The following is a 16299-nucleotide window of genomic DNA, read 5'->3' on the forward strand; positions in this document are numbered from 1 at the left end:
TTGTTTCAAAGCTTGTGGGAGGTCAGCGGCCACCGGATCCCTACTTAAGATCGCCGGGGGGACCTCTTTAGAGTATGGGGCCACTCAGCTTCGGCCTGTGGCGGTCGGGTGCAGAGTGATGCAGAACCGCGGAGCCCGGACTCTGAAAGTTAGTCTTTGGTTTGAGCAAATCCGGTGCTCACAGGAGACAGAGTCTGTTAGTTGAGTGCATGGCAGGACTTCAAGGCTCTGGGGGTCTGTTGCAGCTGGACACAATGTTTTCTTTGCTGTAGGCAGGTCGTGCTTGGGACAGGCCGGTAGAGCTGGGGAAAAGTCAGTTGGTGTCCTCGGTTTCTTCCTGGGTCAGCACTGCTCTTCGGTCCTTCTTCGTTCTTCCTCGAATCTGAGGAGGCAAGGTTCGGGATCGTCCCTAAATACAAAATATAGGGGGCATTAAAGCGGTGTGTAGGTTGGGACCAATGGGTCCCTTTCCTGGGGTGGGTACACCCCCTATTATGCTACCAACCAGTGGGAGGGGACATGAGCCTCTTCCTTATTGGCTGAGTCCCCTCATCTTCACGATGAAGGGGACTGCAATGTATGATTCACCTCGCTTTCCTCACCTGAGGGGTGGGTTTGCAACGGTGGGCACACCTCTCTTCCTAGCTTGGATTTCCCACCGATTCTCCTGCCCAAGTGGGATCAGAACCAGTGGGAGCCAGTTGCTGGGGGCAGCAAAAGGCAGGGACAGCATCCAAAGGCGGCAGGCCCTTGAAGCGATCCCAGTCGTGGACCCAGCCCATCCTGGAAGAGGAGGCGGCATGACACCTCTGTCCAGGTTGGGCTTTGTTTCTAGACCCAGAGAGCGGAGGACCTCTACCCAGGGGTCCAGAAACTTGTCTGGTGGTAGCAATGCCGTGCAGTCATTCAAGAACCACAGCAGGGCTGGTAGATTTTCAGGGGGCATCTCTAAGATGCCCTCTGAGTGCGTTTTACATTAAATCCCACACTGGCGGGGGAGGAGCCAAGATGGCGACCGGAACGGCAGCGTAGGCTCCCGGCTCCGTGAACCTCCACATCCCGCACAGATATCCTGCATGAGATCCTTAGCCTGTGCTATATCCCCGTGTTGGTGAATGAGAGCGGCAACCGATAGTGTGACTCCGAAGTTTCTGGCGGCGGTACCGCCGGAGAAATGTCCATTTGAAGTTTGCGGCCTGTGCAGCCCTGGAACCGGGACCTCGAGTGGACAACATGGCCGGGCGGCAGTTCAACAACAGCGGCCTTTGGTGACTGGGTGGAGTCGGACTACCGGAGCGGTGCGAATATCGGCCTACATTTCGCCGTGGTCGTTCCTACCACTATGCGTAGCGGAACGAGTGCATGCCCGAGGTGGCAATTTCAAGATTCTCCGGTGATTGCCTCAGCCTTCGCCGGTGAGCTGCCCGGACGCCGCCCGTAACTCGCCCTGATTCTTGCGGGCTGCTCCCGGATTTTCGCGGGCGCTGGTCCGTGGTGGGGATGACTGTTGCCCGTGACCACACACCGGATACATGTTTGCCTGCCCCCGGGACCCTGTTCCCAGTGACATGGAACTTCGAGGCGCTTGTCCCTGAGTCCCGGTCCCACTCTGGGTTGGACCTACCCGGCGGCCATCTTGATAGGACGAGGTCTACCATCCTGTCCACTAGGTCGCAGCAAGATTGGGAGTGTGCAACTATGAGGAGCGTAGCGGAGCGAGCGCCGGGAGCTGTGCTGGGGTACGGTGACCTTCTCGAAGCTCTCGGTGCCCTTCATTCCACCTTGGTTCACGGCGCCTGGGTATTAGGGAGTAAGCTTGATGGGGTGGCATCAGCGTCGGAACAGTTGCGGCCTGCCTGTCCCCAGGTACACAGGGACTTCCTACACTGCACACAGGAGGATAGTGTCGTGGCCGCCCCTGTGAATAGCGAACAGCTGGAAACTCCGGACAGTGAACTAACGTGTGATCGGCCGGCTGTGGGTCTGGTCTGTTCCGGAGGTCTTGGACCTGAGTGGGGGGTGGTGGCCTTGTCCCGTGCGCGGCCTCCGGCGACCCAGGCAATATACAAGCAACGGTCACCTGCCCTGGCTGATTCCGCCTTCCTGGACCTTGTGTGCAGTTCAGATCCTGGGGCAGCACTGGGAAAGGCGACCCTCCATAATGCTGACTGTGTTGGTATTCAGAGACTTCTACCCTACCTGTGTGTGTCGCTTCCTGGTCTTTTTTGGACGCTCCTCTTCCTTGTAACATTGTACATGGCACTGGGTCGATGGGTATGCATGGGTGGATTCGCAAAGAGTGGCCAAGGATGAGGCTAATCCTTCAGAGGTGGTCATTCAATAGGCGGGCGGGCTCAGGGGTTGCGTGCTCTCACGGCATAACTGTTAGTATAATAGGTGCATAACGCTCCCCATTTTTCTTTGACATGAGCGATTTTGTGTTGTTTATTGTTTGCTTTGGGGGAAAACATATTGTGCGGGAGGGAGAAGCCGGGGGCAGGTTTTGTAGGCCCTCCTCCAGTTTATTAATACTCTCTCTACCCCCCCCCGTCTGGTGGGGTTTCTTTTCTTACTCCTTTTTCTCTGTTTCTTCTATATTTCGGGTCTGGTTCCGGGGCGACAGGCACACTGCTGGGGGGGGGGGCCGTACTCATCTGCAGAGGTGCAGGGTGGGGGGTTGGGGGAGGGGATTCTTTAGTCTTTACTCCCTTTTTTTTTTTTTTTTTCTCATGGCCTCCTTTTTCTTCTCTTATTCTTCTTGGTCTTTCTTCTCTGGGATCAGCATGGTAGAACTCCTTCGTTGTTAATCACCGCATTTTCGTGTGTGCCACAATTTCCGTGGTGTTTTCTGGGTTTTAGGGCAGGGGACTGCAGGCGCAAATGGCCGTGATATTCCTCCACATCCTGAACTTCCTGTTTCAACGCCATTGATTAGATAGATTGCTGTTTATTGTTGACGTTTATTATTCTGCCTGTCATTTTTCGCTGCTGGGAAACTGTTTGGCACCTGATCCTTCCATCCTCCCTTATTATAAAATGAAAACCATTTGTATCCTGGTCTCCTACTTGGGCTGTTCAGTGGCCGAGAGTGTACTAGCATGGAGATTCTGCTCCCCGAGGTGCTGCCTGTGATAAAATTTGATTTCTGTTACTCTGACTGCTTAGTGGCCGGCCCCGGGGGTTGTAGGCCCATACTTGTTATTGGTTGAAATGTCAATAAAGGTTTTTCAAAAAAAAAAAAAAAAAAAAAAATCCCACACTGGCATCAGTGTGGGTATAATGTGCTGAGAGGTTTGCTACCAAACTACCCAGTGTTTATTAAAGCCATTATGGAGCTGTGGAGTTCGTAGTTATCAACTCCTAGACCATATATTCTTTATGGTTTTTCTACACTTACAATGTCTATGAATGGACATTGAAGGGGTAGAGGGCTCATGCTTCTGTACCCTCACCTTAGGACTAGTGCACCCTGCCGGAGGGGTGACTTACCTAGGCCTTAGGCAGTGGATTGCAGGCATGGGGTGTCAACACAAGGAGACGATGGACGGAGAACTGAAACTTTTCAGACACTCTCACCCAGTCACAGGTTTGGGTTAAATCCATTATCGTTCTTTAGCTCACTTTGTCACCTCAGTTCAGACCCAGCTATATGCAAATCAGTCTTGACCCTGTGCCTCATGGGAACAGTCCAGCCTGAACTGCCAAGCCAGGTCTTTCCTGAACCGGTAACAAGCATCCTGGTACCAATTTCGGGGTAACCCCTCATCAGCCAGGCTAGCCTGAATCCAGTGGCAAAGTGAGCAAGGGACCCATGTCTGGGCATACCCTGCCAACTTAGGGCGAACAAAGCAAACACAAGGAGGCCGATGGACACAGCACTGAAACTTTTCAGACACTCACCGAAAACCACAGACCTGGGTTGAATCCATCATCGTTCTTTAGCTCACTTTGCCACCTCAGTTCAGAGCCAGCCAAATGCAAATCAGTCTTGATCCTGTGCCTCATGGGAACAGTCCAGCCCGAACTTCCAAGCCAGGTCTGCGTGCCCTGTCGACTCTTCACTTTTCTCAGCACCAAAACACACAGCCTGCTGTGGCAGTGTGTGTTGGTTAAAGTGTAGGGCCACTAGGGTGGCATAATAGGTGCTGCAGCCCTCAGAGGCCTTGCTTGGTCACAGTGCCCTTAGTACCCATGGTACCTTTTACAAGGGGCTTGTCTGTGCCAAGGTATGTACCAATTGTAGATACACAGGTACAATTTTGGGAAAGAACACAGGCCCTGGGAACCTGTTTGGCAGGGACCCAGGGCACATCAAGTTGGGTTGCATCAGAACACAGACAAAAACTGGGGGGGGGGGGGTAACCATGCAAAAAAAGGGCGCTTTCCTACAACTGGTCCACTGAGGCCCTTGAAATGGGCTTAGGTAAAGTGCCCAACAGAATATCAAAGGGGGTTTCACCGAAGGGAAGCGCAGGCCCAGCTGAAGCACCCCAAGTAGGGGATCAATGACCACTTCCACAGAAGGAAGTTGCAGCCCCAGTTGCAAAAGCCGAGCTAGCCTCTGAAGCGAGGCATGGAGGTGAAAACAGACTCGAGGATGGGGAAGAATCAAGGTCACTAGCGTCACCCACGAGAGAAACCCAATGAAACTTCGGAGAAGGCTCAGTCATGTGATTACCCAGATCACCAAAATACCGGTGTGTCAAGGAGAAAATAGCATGGGGCTCCTCTGAAAGCGGAGGAAGGTAACCCGAAGAGGACTGATCCACCGATGCCGTTCCAGACGTTGATCGCTGCTGAGAAGGCGACACTTGGGCATCAGGGAGGAGAAACAAAGAAGGGGAGATCGGTGCCATCGACGCCAAAGTTGCCACCAGTGGATCCAACACAGGAGTCACAGGTGGGAACCCTGAGGGGCTGTGCACCAGAGCAGAAAAGGAGTCGATCACATATTCGGAGGGCCCCGCTGGACTCCGAGGGAGGTCCTGCTGGTTTGGAGTCAGTCAAGGCCTCTCCCTCCTCTCCAGGGCCAAGAATGTATGTATGTATGTATTTGGTATTTGTAAGATGCATAATTCACCCGTAGGTTTCATAGCGCCAGCAGATACTCAGGTGGATAGACAAGACATGTGGCCAGGCAGTGCTAGAATAGCCAGGTTTTAAGGTTTCTTCGGAACTTCTGGTGATTTGGTTCTAGTCTGATGTGTAGAGGCAGAGTGTTCCAGGTCTCTGGGGCTATTTTAGAGAAGGATCTGTCACCGTTCCTAACTGTGCGAACTTTGGGAACAGTTAGGAGGTGCCTGCTGGTGGATCTGAGGGTTCTAGCCGGGCAGTAATCTGTCAGCTTTTTGGCTAGGTATTTTGACCCCTGACCGTTGAGAGTCTTATGGACAAGACAGCACAGTTTGAACTTAATTCGTTTTTTTATGGGGAGCCAGTGTAATGTCCTAAGACAGGGGGCAGAGAGGGTGCGGGGGGGGTGAGGTCGAGAGCCATCCTGGCCGCAGTGTTTTGCAGGACCTGAAGTTTAGTCAGAAGGTCTTCGTTTATGGAGGCGAAAAGTGAATTGCCGTAGTCCAGGCGGCTTATGATTAGTCCCTGCACTAGGGGCATGCGGGATGGGAGGGGAATCCATTTGAAGATTTTCTTGAGATTGCGCATGAGCCCGAAACTGGTGCGTACCACATTGTTAATATGGTCGCCATGGAAAGTCTGTTGTCTAACATTACCTCCAGGTTCCGGGCTGTAGACTTAGGTGGGGGGCAGGGGACTAAGGCCGGCGGCCACCATTCGTCTGTCCAATGTTTGTGTGCATTTCCAACAAGCATTTACAATGCAATGGTCTCGGCATTGGTAAAGTTAGAGCTATTGGCATTGCTCATGACATTTTTTTTGTTTATGTTTTTGTTTTTAAAACATTTAAAGAAACGGCATTGTTGTTTACAATGTCAATAGCTTAATCACTCTCAAATGCGAGACCTATTGCATTTGCACCCACACACAGGACCACCTACACACACACGGATTAAGCTATTGACATTGTAAATAACAATGCCGTTCCTTTACATGTTTTAAAAACAAAAACAAACTAAAATAATGTCATGAGCAATGCCAATAGCTCTAACTTTACCAATGCCGAGACCGTTGCATTGTAAATGCTTGTTATTACTGTAGCCGACTCCTGTAGTAGGATTCGATTTCCTCTGGTTTTTAAGAGTTTCTTGCAAACGTTACAGTGTATTTTGTTAAGTCAAGCAGACTAAGCCCAACCACAAGAAAGGCTGCTGCCTTATAAAACTGCAATGATACTGGTGAAACTCTGAAGACAGAACCCGGGCCTTTGACCTTGGTGCGGTTAGGATCAGTTCTCATTATCATGCACATTTCGCTTCCTGTCTTTGAATGATATTCATTACAAGGCCAACGATATGTCTGACATTTTGTATGCACTTATGGCGAAACAGCCCTATTTTAACATAGGTAATTTTGCTTCAGACAAGCTCGCGGCTGAACTTTTAGCCCTACAGGTTAGTACTGTCAAACAAAGAGATTTTTTCCGTCACTTCCTTCTGAGATGAAAGGAACGATTTCCCTCAGCCTGCAGCATTTAGTGTGCAAGCACTCCGCCACAACATTTTGAAAGGCGAGAAATCATGCAGCCAGTCTGTGACCTTCCCTTTCAGTGACAGTACAGGAGTCCCTTGAGCAGGTGAGACATCCTCTGATATTTGGAGAAGTGTCATGTTCTCTTCTCAGAGAAAACTGTCATATTGTTATTGCTATGAAAAATACAACACTCGCTGCAGTTGTGGCTGCCGTGTTTGTTTCAAAATGTCACCCGAGCAAGTGACATGTTTTTGTTTTGCTTAGAGCAACAAACAACGTATGATATTCAAATAGAGTGATTAGTCCCATGCCTTTAACAGTTTTCCTGAGAACATCGATAACCAGGCAGTCAAGTGCCATTTGGAAGTCGGGGCATGTAGGCTGTGGTGGGCGGAAGTAAAAACGTGAATAGTACAACAAACCATTGACTAAAGAGTGTTGGCTCAAAGAGGCAAAATCGGTAATTTTAGTAAAATCCAATTGTCATGGCCATAGTCTGGTTTAAAAATAGAATCCCCACACAGGTAGGTGTCCCTCTACGCACACAATCGTCTGGAGTAGATTGTAGGTAAGGACGATCAAGTTATCAAAGTTCTGGTTGGCTTGGAGCACGCGGTCTGCGGGTTACACGTAACTTCCTGGAGTTGTGTGTTCACTTAACGTTAGTGGCCGCTGCTCTTTTAAAGCCATGTGCTGGGCATGAATGCAGCTGCTGGAACATAAAAGACCAAATGGCTGTTGACATTTGGTAAACCCTAAAAAGGTTTACTGGGCAGGCCCTCCCCGGGAGCCCATGAATGCGAGAGAACAATCCGCATTCTTGGGGGCTAAGTGTGTGTTTGTTTAAGACCCACCCTCAATTCAGAAGCTAATTGTCTGAATGGAGATGAAGAGGTCGGTGTGCTCTTTTGGCCAGCGGAGGATTCAAGCTGTGTTTTTTTTTTTAGTTTAGTTTAAAACCTCGACCTAGTGACGCAGCGGGGGTGGGTGGGGAGACGGGACTGACTGTCAGCTCAATTACCGGCTCTCAGAAGGACAGGAAATAAAGCGTTGTAGTAGTTACAACGACATGCTCTAAGGCATTTATGGTGTTACAAGTGCCTTATAATACACCAATAGCCTGAAAGGGAACGATAAAATAATGTTACCGTATAATCTCGAGTTAAAGCGAACAGGCGGTGTGTTCGAGGCTACAACTTTCCATAAAATAATTGGCTGCGCACCGCGGGTTCACGGAGCCTCGGCTCGTATTATCAGCATGTTATTATCAGAAGGCACGCGTCATCTGTCACAGGAAGCACTTCGTTCCGTGTATTTGTATAACTTGACTGATATTTTTTCTAAACTGTTTATGCTTCAGTAACGGTGGGTCATTTTTGAACGGTTACGTTCTCAAGCGCCGTGAGAATTACCCACTGCCTTTCTCCGAGGCAGAGCAGAAATGCCTCGGAGAAAGGCAGCGTCCTTTTCGGATTCGGGGGCGTGTTTTGCTGTTGTCTCCTCCTTGAGACTTCTTGCAAAAAACACGCCCCCCGATCCGAAAAGGACGGGGCCTGATCTGAATGACTGACCTCTTCTCCAATGGCTGGCCAGCATTCAAGAGGCCAGCCAATGGAGAACAGGGGAGAAGAGGGGCGGGTTCAAGCCCCTCTTCTCCAAGTCATTATCTCGGAGCGAGACTGCGCAAGCGCAGCCTTCGCAGCCGAGACCTAAAAAGCAGTATCTCCGTTTTGCCTGCGTTGAGTAACAGATAGTTGTTAGTCATCCAATCTTTTAATGCAAGCATACATTGTTGGAACCTAAGTTTGGTGTTGGTGGAGTCCGGTCCTAGGGTAATTCGCAGCGGTGTATTGTCTGCATAAGACACGGTTTCAAAACCGTGTGCTTTGATTACCTTTGCTAGTGGGGACACATATAAATTGAAGAGCGTTGGACTTAGTATGGATACTTGGGGGACACCCTTTTCGATTTCCTGATTTTTTTTAGGAGAATGTTCCTATTTGGACCTTTGAAAGCCATCCAGTCAGGTAGCTCTTGATCCAAAGTAGGGCTGAGCCCTCGACACCAACCTCAGCTAGGCGTTTTAGGAGAATATTATGTGAGATGGTGTCGAAGGCAGCAGACAGATCAAGTAAAATCAGGATGGTGGATTGTCTTGAATCAAGGGCCAGCCTTATATTGTCCACGATTTCAAGTAAGGCTGTTTCGGTGCTATGAAACGCTCTGAATCCTGATTGGGAAGGATCCAACAGCTTGTTATCTTCTAGATGTTTGTATAGTTGGTTATTTATCAGGGATTCTATGACCTTTCCAAACAGTGGCAGGAGAGAGATTGGACGATAGTTTAGAGGTTGTTTAGGGTCAGCAGTGTTTTTTTAAAAAATTGGTCTGATTATGGCCTCTTTCCAGTGGGAAGGTACAGTAGAGTGGAATAATGCGAGATTAAGGATTTTAGTCAGGCTAGGGAGAAAAGCTGGCGCAATTTTAGAATTTGAGAGGAGGCCGGATCAGCTGGGGAGCCTGATTTAATTCTATTTATTGTGAGGGTTACTTCTTCCTCTGTAAATGTGTGGAATTCCTCAAGAACAGTGGTAAGGATGGACAGAGACTCATTGATTGTTTGCTCGGATAGCGAGTCAGTTGAGGTCGTGTCAGTGGGAATAATTTGTGGATGTCGTTGATTTTATTATAAAAAAAGGATGAGAGAGTGTTGACCCATTCTTGGGTCTTGGTTGGTGAAGGCTGGCATGACGGGGGGTTCGTGAATTCCTTAACTATTTTGTATAGTTCTCAGTGAGAATTTGCTGCCTGGTTTATCCTGTTCCCCAGATAAAGTTTTTGGGCTAAGGCTATATCATTCATATATTGCCGGTGAGATTTTTTACATTGTTGTCTGCCAGTTATATTTTTGGTGCGGTGCCATTTGCGTTCGTCTGCCCCGACAGCAAGTTTAGTTGTTTTTAAATCTGGGGTAAACCACGGAGAGAGTTTGTTTGGACATCTGGTCAATTTTCTAGGGGAAATTGTGTCTAAGGTTGTGGTAATAGCGAGATCTAGATCAACTGTTGCCTGGTTTGGGTCGGTGAGCTCAGTGATGGGGGAGGGGGAAAATGTGTGAAAAAGGAATCTAAACTGGTCTTGTTCCAGGGTCTGCTCAGATTCAATTCCTTCCTGGATTGGGGTTGAGTTGAGTTTACGTGGATGTGAAACCTGATTATATAGTGGTCTGACCAAAGGACTGGAAATAGCTGGTCGATCTCCACTTTAGGTGAATTTGTGAATAGGAGATCTAGGGAGTGACCAGCGATATGGGTGGGGCCGGTCACCAGTTGCTTTAGGCCTAGCGTGTTCATGCTGGTGAGAAGGTCACTAGTGTGGGAGTCTTGTAATAATTCAGCGTGATAGTTTAAGTCCCCTAATAGAAGAAAGTTACCGGAGGCCAGAGCATGTGGTGATATTGTTTCTGTAAGCTTGTTGACAAAATTTGATTTGTTTCCGGGGGGCCTATAAAGGAGGGCGCCTTTCCATGACTCCTTACTCCCTAACTCTATTGTAAAGGTGCAGATTTCACCCCAATCTGCTAGATGGGTGTCTATGAAATGTGATTTAAGGTTTGACCTATGGGCAATTGCAATTCCCCCTCCTCTTCTGTCTGTCCTATCTAATCTAGTCATTTTATAGTCCAGGGGGAGGACCACTGCAATGTCAGGTAATGATGAGTTTAGGAGCCAAGTTTCTGTAATAAAAAATAGGTCTGGTTTATCGGTATCTAGTAGTGACCAAATGCACCAGAGGGAAGTTGAGAGCCAAAAATGGCAAGGGGGAGAGATAGCATTCCCTCATATCAGGCAGAATTGCCCTGGCACAGGGAAACACCAGAAGGTGCGGTCTAGATTCTCGCTCCGACACCGAAATCGGAGGAATAGGAGGTGAGCCAGGGATGGCGTGTGTAAGTGGTATAGTTGGGAAAGGCCACGGAGCCCACCGCCGTTGGGGTGACTTTCCAGGCAGCCTCGAGGTCCAAGGATTTCAAGAGCTGGAGGAAAAAGAGGACCGCAAGCAACGAGCGGCCGTCGACCACTGTGTCGCCAACAGCGTCATGTTGCAGTCTTTCAACGTCGAGGACTGCAGCTGAAGACATGAGCAGCACCATTCGGAGTCAGGGTGTACGCCAAGGCACCACATGCAAATACGATGAGGGTATAGGGTCGACATCTTAGACCTCGAAGATCTCTATAGGAAGCACACTGATTCCTCGTGGTAGGCCAAAATGGCCAGAGGTACTGCTCTCCATATCCGCTTGCAAGCACAGAAAGGAAGAAATCGACACCAGTGCGTCAGGGGAGGGCTTATATGGACTCTAACAATGTCACATCCGGTGGACGACGTTGTTACGGAGTCGCTCGACAGCATCGACCAACGTGCAGAGGTACTGGTGTAGAACAATTACCTGATCCAGTCTAGCGCCTGAGGATAATTATAAGGTAAGAAATCTGCAGTTAGATGCCTTTATCAGATGCTGATTTCCGACTGACAGTGCACTGAGGCCTGCTAACCAGACCTCAGTGCCAGTACTCCTTCTTTAAAACAAAGTGATGTCTGATTCTTTCACAATTGGCAATGGACTTTAGCACCCCTGTAAGTCCCTTGTAAATGGTACCCCAGATACCTAGGGCATGGGCATTAAAGAGGGTCCCCAATAGATGCATCATAACTTATGCCACACTAAGGGACCCACACACAAATTTCACACAGACTGCCGTGGCAGGCTGTGTGACATGGTGCAAACCATGTTTGAAAACCTGCTATGCCAAAGACACTACATGGGCTATAGGTAAGTCACCCCTGCAGCAGACCTTGGAGCCCTAAGGGAGGGTGCATTATAGCACATGCGAGAGCATATCTACCTGAGCAGATTTGACCTGCAATGTCTAGTTCCATTGCTGGATATTACAAGGGAGCAAAGAAACCATCTTATGATATGTACTGGACATTGGTCAAAATTAGTTTCTCAGCTACATAATGGCTATACTGAAATCTATGCTGTTATGCTGTTTGATATCAAACACCTCGTATTAATAAACCCACACTGAATCAAGTGATGGGTGTATTAATACCTGCACCCAGAGGATACCTTAGAGGTACCCGCTGAAACCTACTAATTCTCTAGTGCGCTGGCTGACTGGTCCTGTCCAGCCTGCAACCAGAGATGAGTTTCTGAGCCCATAGGAGCTGAGAGCCACACTCGCATAGGAAATTATTTTGCACGTCACAAATGTGTGCACCAGAGGAGTCCCCCACCTTAGTAAGAAAGAAAATAACACACAACTTACACTTCAGAGTTCACTTTCAGAAATCGTTTGCAAAGGTTTTTATCTATCTACTTTATAGTTTTGCATACCATCAAGGGTGGATAGTCTAGAAACCCTCCCACCCTTTAGCCCCCCACCCTCAGTAGATCACTGAAATCAGATGGTTTCATCTCCTCTGCCTCAGTGTCCTTGGAAGGAAAGGTATGTCTCCAAAACACTGATGGACACGCATTACTCTACCTAGGTCACATTGCTGAGACACCTGGATGAACCCCATACATATGACAATACAGCCTGGAAAATAACAGCCAAATGAGAATTTGAGTTCACTGCAGTTAAATTCCGATATAATTAGACTTGTGTCTAAAAGAGATCCACCAGGTAGCCTTCAAGTTGCAATATGGGGTTCTGATGTTGAATACGTAAGCAATGAATCTGTAGCCAGTAGCTATACTTGTGGAAGAACAGATATGCAACATGACCTGAGCTGAAGAAGATGATGCATACATGTCTAAACTGCCCCCAAAACTGTTTTAAACAGGCTGCCCATCTGTAATACTGGGCATTACACAGAGAGTATACTCATTGTTCTTGCCCTGTATTGTCAAGTTCTAGTGCAAGCAGCAAGATGAGACTACAGAGAATTTATCAGGGTTAAAGAAGAATTATATGAAGCAAAAACCCGGTGTTTAAATAGATTTGAGAAAACAAGATAATGTTGGAAGGGTTGTGTCCACTGCCAGGGTAACTTGATGGCTGATCCCAATTAGAAGCCATGGGTAATGGTCAGATAGAAGCTGCTATGGTAGGAAGAACTAATACAAAAACTGACAATTCTGATCTGCATGCTATTAAGGCAGATGCTTTGGGAGGTGCCAGAGTTGAATTTCTTGCCCTATAAGGGAATCAAGCAGAACATACTTTCCTCTTCAGCTCCAAGGTGCCTTGAAGTAAAGCATGCAATATGCTGAGCAGCCTTACCATTGTGATTTAGACTCTGATATAATCAACTGGAAGGCCCAGTGACCAAGATACTCCTATTACATAACAAATACAAAGCTAGAAAAAGGAGGTTGTTGTAGATTTACCCAAGCATCTGAAAGGGAACAGCAACCTCTTGGTAAAAGAAACTAGGGTGTGGGAATATCAATTGAACTTGTGGCGTTGTCACTTATAGTCATGGAGCTAGGACACCAGTGTATCCCCAGGGATGTCTGGAACTTTCTAGGACAGTTTCTACAATAACTACACTTGTGGAGTGACAGGTGCAACAGGGGATATTTTTCATAGAGGAATAATATAAATTGTAACATGTTTTATGTATTCATTGCACCTTTCATAACTATCCCAGGTGTCAGTTGTATGCTATGTAGAGCCCCACAAGAGAAAGACCATAGGCTGAACTCCTCATACTAGCTGCCAGTTACATCCTGGAAGAACCTTTTTTTATTTTGATCGTTTATGCATGTTCATGTAGTATCTTAAAATAATCCAGCACATATTAATGCTCTTCTGATATGTACCCCCCTACCAGCATCTTATGGGCTTTTTTCAGGAATAGCACAAAGCTCTGAATTTTGATATTGCAATAAAAAAAATCATATTAGTGAAGTATTTATTTAACATACCTTGAAAGATTCCATATCTGAAAGCAAGCAAGCACTCTGCATCCGGGCCCGAAGGTGTGCTCCTTCTGCAGAGGTGCCCAGCTTCGCCAACACTTCAGACTGCTCTTCTAGCAAATCTTCGGTCATAGGTGCCGGTTCCTAAAACATTCACATAAAGATTTTAAGCAACATGTCTGTCTACATGGACTTAAGTCTCTAACAACAAACTGTTAAGATGAGTTACATTTAAAACAGACTACAAAACAACCTGAGGTTCAAAGAAATAGCACACTCTCCCTATGAGAATGTGCCCGTTTGAAGATGCTCAGCAGCACAAACCACATTAGGAAACCAATTTCAATGGGTCATCTTGGCTTAACTTTAGTAGCTGGGAATGAGCGACAACAGTCCCAGAACTCCTGAGGGAGTTCTGTACTAAATAGCCCAACCAACAAAACAATGCAACAAGAAGTAAAGTAACTCAATGCCCAAATTAAGTCTAAGCAAAGAGATGATAAATTATGGGGAAAAAAAGGTTACCTGTAATAACTAATGGTAATAAGCAATTAAATAAAAATCAATTGTAAGCCAAAAATGACAAACATAAGGAAAAGGTAACTTTCAGAGAGATAACTGGGACCTACAAAATCAGTGTGGCCGACTTGCAAGTTCCAGCTGTTGCTCTAATGAAGGACTATTTTCACCCATTGGTAAACATGTCTGACAAAACTAAACTGGGGGCTGCATTTGATTAAGGTTTTGGGAAATCTGATAAAGACACCCTCAGTTCTATATATAGAGGGGAAGGCGACTTCAATGATGTTATGGATCCACAGCTAGATTGTTCGGGTAAAAACAAGCTCCCAATGACCACTCCCCTTAGGGATGTGCAGCACATCACACATGATGTTCCAGTGCGGAGTCTTTCAAACAGTTCTGCCGATGAGTGATGTTGCACACATCTTCATTTCCAGCACTGAGACTCACCCAGTGCTGCCAAAGCAGTCTTTTTTTTCAAAATAGATCTTTATTGGATTTTCATGGATATAATCTTCCAGTGAATTTTGTACAGAAATTCATATATTTTCCATGGAGCAGATGGCTTGTATTTCATAGACAATATTATTCACAGCACGCCACATTTTACATCAGTGGATAGTAATCTGTTCATTAAGCATTGTTGATCTCGAATATGTTACATGTACCCTTGATCTGTGTGAACTCAAGAGAGTTACCCAAAACGCTAGGTAATGATATATTCGAACTCAGTCGCGTCAACTTTTTTAACTAAACGTGTTTTATCTCCCAGCGCCCCCCACTCCCCAGCATCTATATTATACTTGTTTTTCAAGTAAGTAAAGTGTTGCTGTGGGTTAGTATCAGGGGTCCCTAAGTGTCCTCTGTTGTGTCGTGTGAGGGGGGGAATGTGTATGCATACCGATGCATCATGTAGGTCCTCTCTCTTTTATGTTTCTCGTCTAGGATCCTCCCTCTGATTCTCTTGACCCAGAGTTATCACTTATCCGGTCTGCCCTTGCTTCATCTTCCCCTTCAGTTTCTATTTCATGTCTAGTCTCTCAAGTTCTCAATATTTCTGTCCAAAGGTTTGCTAGGGGTTGATGTCGTATACCTCGTACATCATCTTTTTGGAGTACTCTCTTTTCTGCCCCGGCCCAGGTTGCCAAAGTAGTTTTATGTGTAATGTGCCGCTCAACTTCTGTTGAAGCGTTGAGACTCGCACAAACCTTTGCAGATGCACCTCATGAGGGATGTACACATCTTTTGTTCCAGTGCTGACACTCTCACACAGCTCTTCTGATGCACCTCATGTGATGCGACGCTCATCTGTTCCAGCAATGAGATTCTCACGCAGCTCAGCCGATACACCTCAGGTGATGCGCAGTACATCTTCAGTTCCAACGCAGAAACTCTCATACAGCTCTGCTGCTGCACTTCGTGTGTGATGAGCTGCTCATCTCATGTGTGATGTGCAGCACATGTCCTGTTCCAGTGTTGAGATCCTCACATAGCTCTGCGATGCACCTCATGTGATGAGACGCTCATCTTCTGTTCCAGCGCTGACAGACTCACACAGCTCAACTGATGCACAGGATTTCTGACGTGCAACACACCTGCTGTTCCAACACTGAACCCCACCGCAGTTCTCCCAATGAACCTCATCTCCAAAGTACAGCATCCACTGATATGTAGCACTGAAACCCACAAAAGGCTCTACCAGTGCACCTCGATCCTAATGTGCCTTACCTGCTGCTATTCTGGGATTGAGACACACACACAGCTCCGCGACATCATTTCTGAAATGCATCACTTTCGGCCATTGAAAGTAGAAGACTCGTATAGATCTCTTTCGATGCACCCGATTTGTGATGTGCAATACCCTTCACGATTTATCTACCAAACGTTCCATAAAGCTCTTCCAATTGCACCTCATTCTGACGTGCACTATTAAAATAGCAGAGTAGTGTACGTTGGAATGAGGTGTATTGGAAACACAAAGTCCCACGCACAGCTCTGTCGATACACCTCAATTCTGAATTGTAGCACTCTATGCTAATCCAGCACTAAGATTCACAGAGAGCTCTTACAATGGACCTCATTGCTAATGTTCAACACTCTCTGCTATTCCACCACCAAGACCTACAATTACACATAGCTTTGGAAGCATCTCATTTCTAATGCACAGCAGCCGCACTGATAGGCAACATCGCAAAAAAACAACTGAAAAAGCCAAATACCACTAAGATTTAGTCTTG

At 47.1% G+C, this 16299-nt stretch overlaps 1 protein-coding gene across 6 annotated transcripts in view; it reads right to left on the reverse strand.

Annotated features, from left to right (window-relative positions):
* The window catches only part of RAB3GAP1 (RAB3 GTPase activating protein catalytic subunit 1), a 673051-nt gene that overhangs the window by 150128 nt on the left and 506624 nt on the right, over positions 1–16299 (reverse strand). For all 6 annotated transcript variants that reach the window (XM_085645769.1, XM_085645771.1, XM_085645770.1 and 3 more), the window contains one exon: positions 13547–13684. In XM_085645769.1, the coding sequence (XP_085501895.1) occupies positions 13547–13684 (138 nt within the window). The remainder of the gene's footprint in view (positions 1–13546; positions 13685–16299) is intronic.

This window comes from Triturus cristatus, chromosome 3_1, assembly GCF_964204655.1.
Source record: "Triturus cristatus chromosome 3_1, aTriCri1.1, whole genome shotgun sequence".
Classification (NCBI taxonomy): Eukaryota; Metazoa; Chordata; class Amphibia; order Caudata; family Salamandridae; genus Triturus; species Triturus cristatus.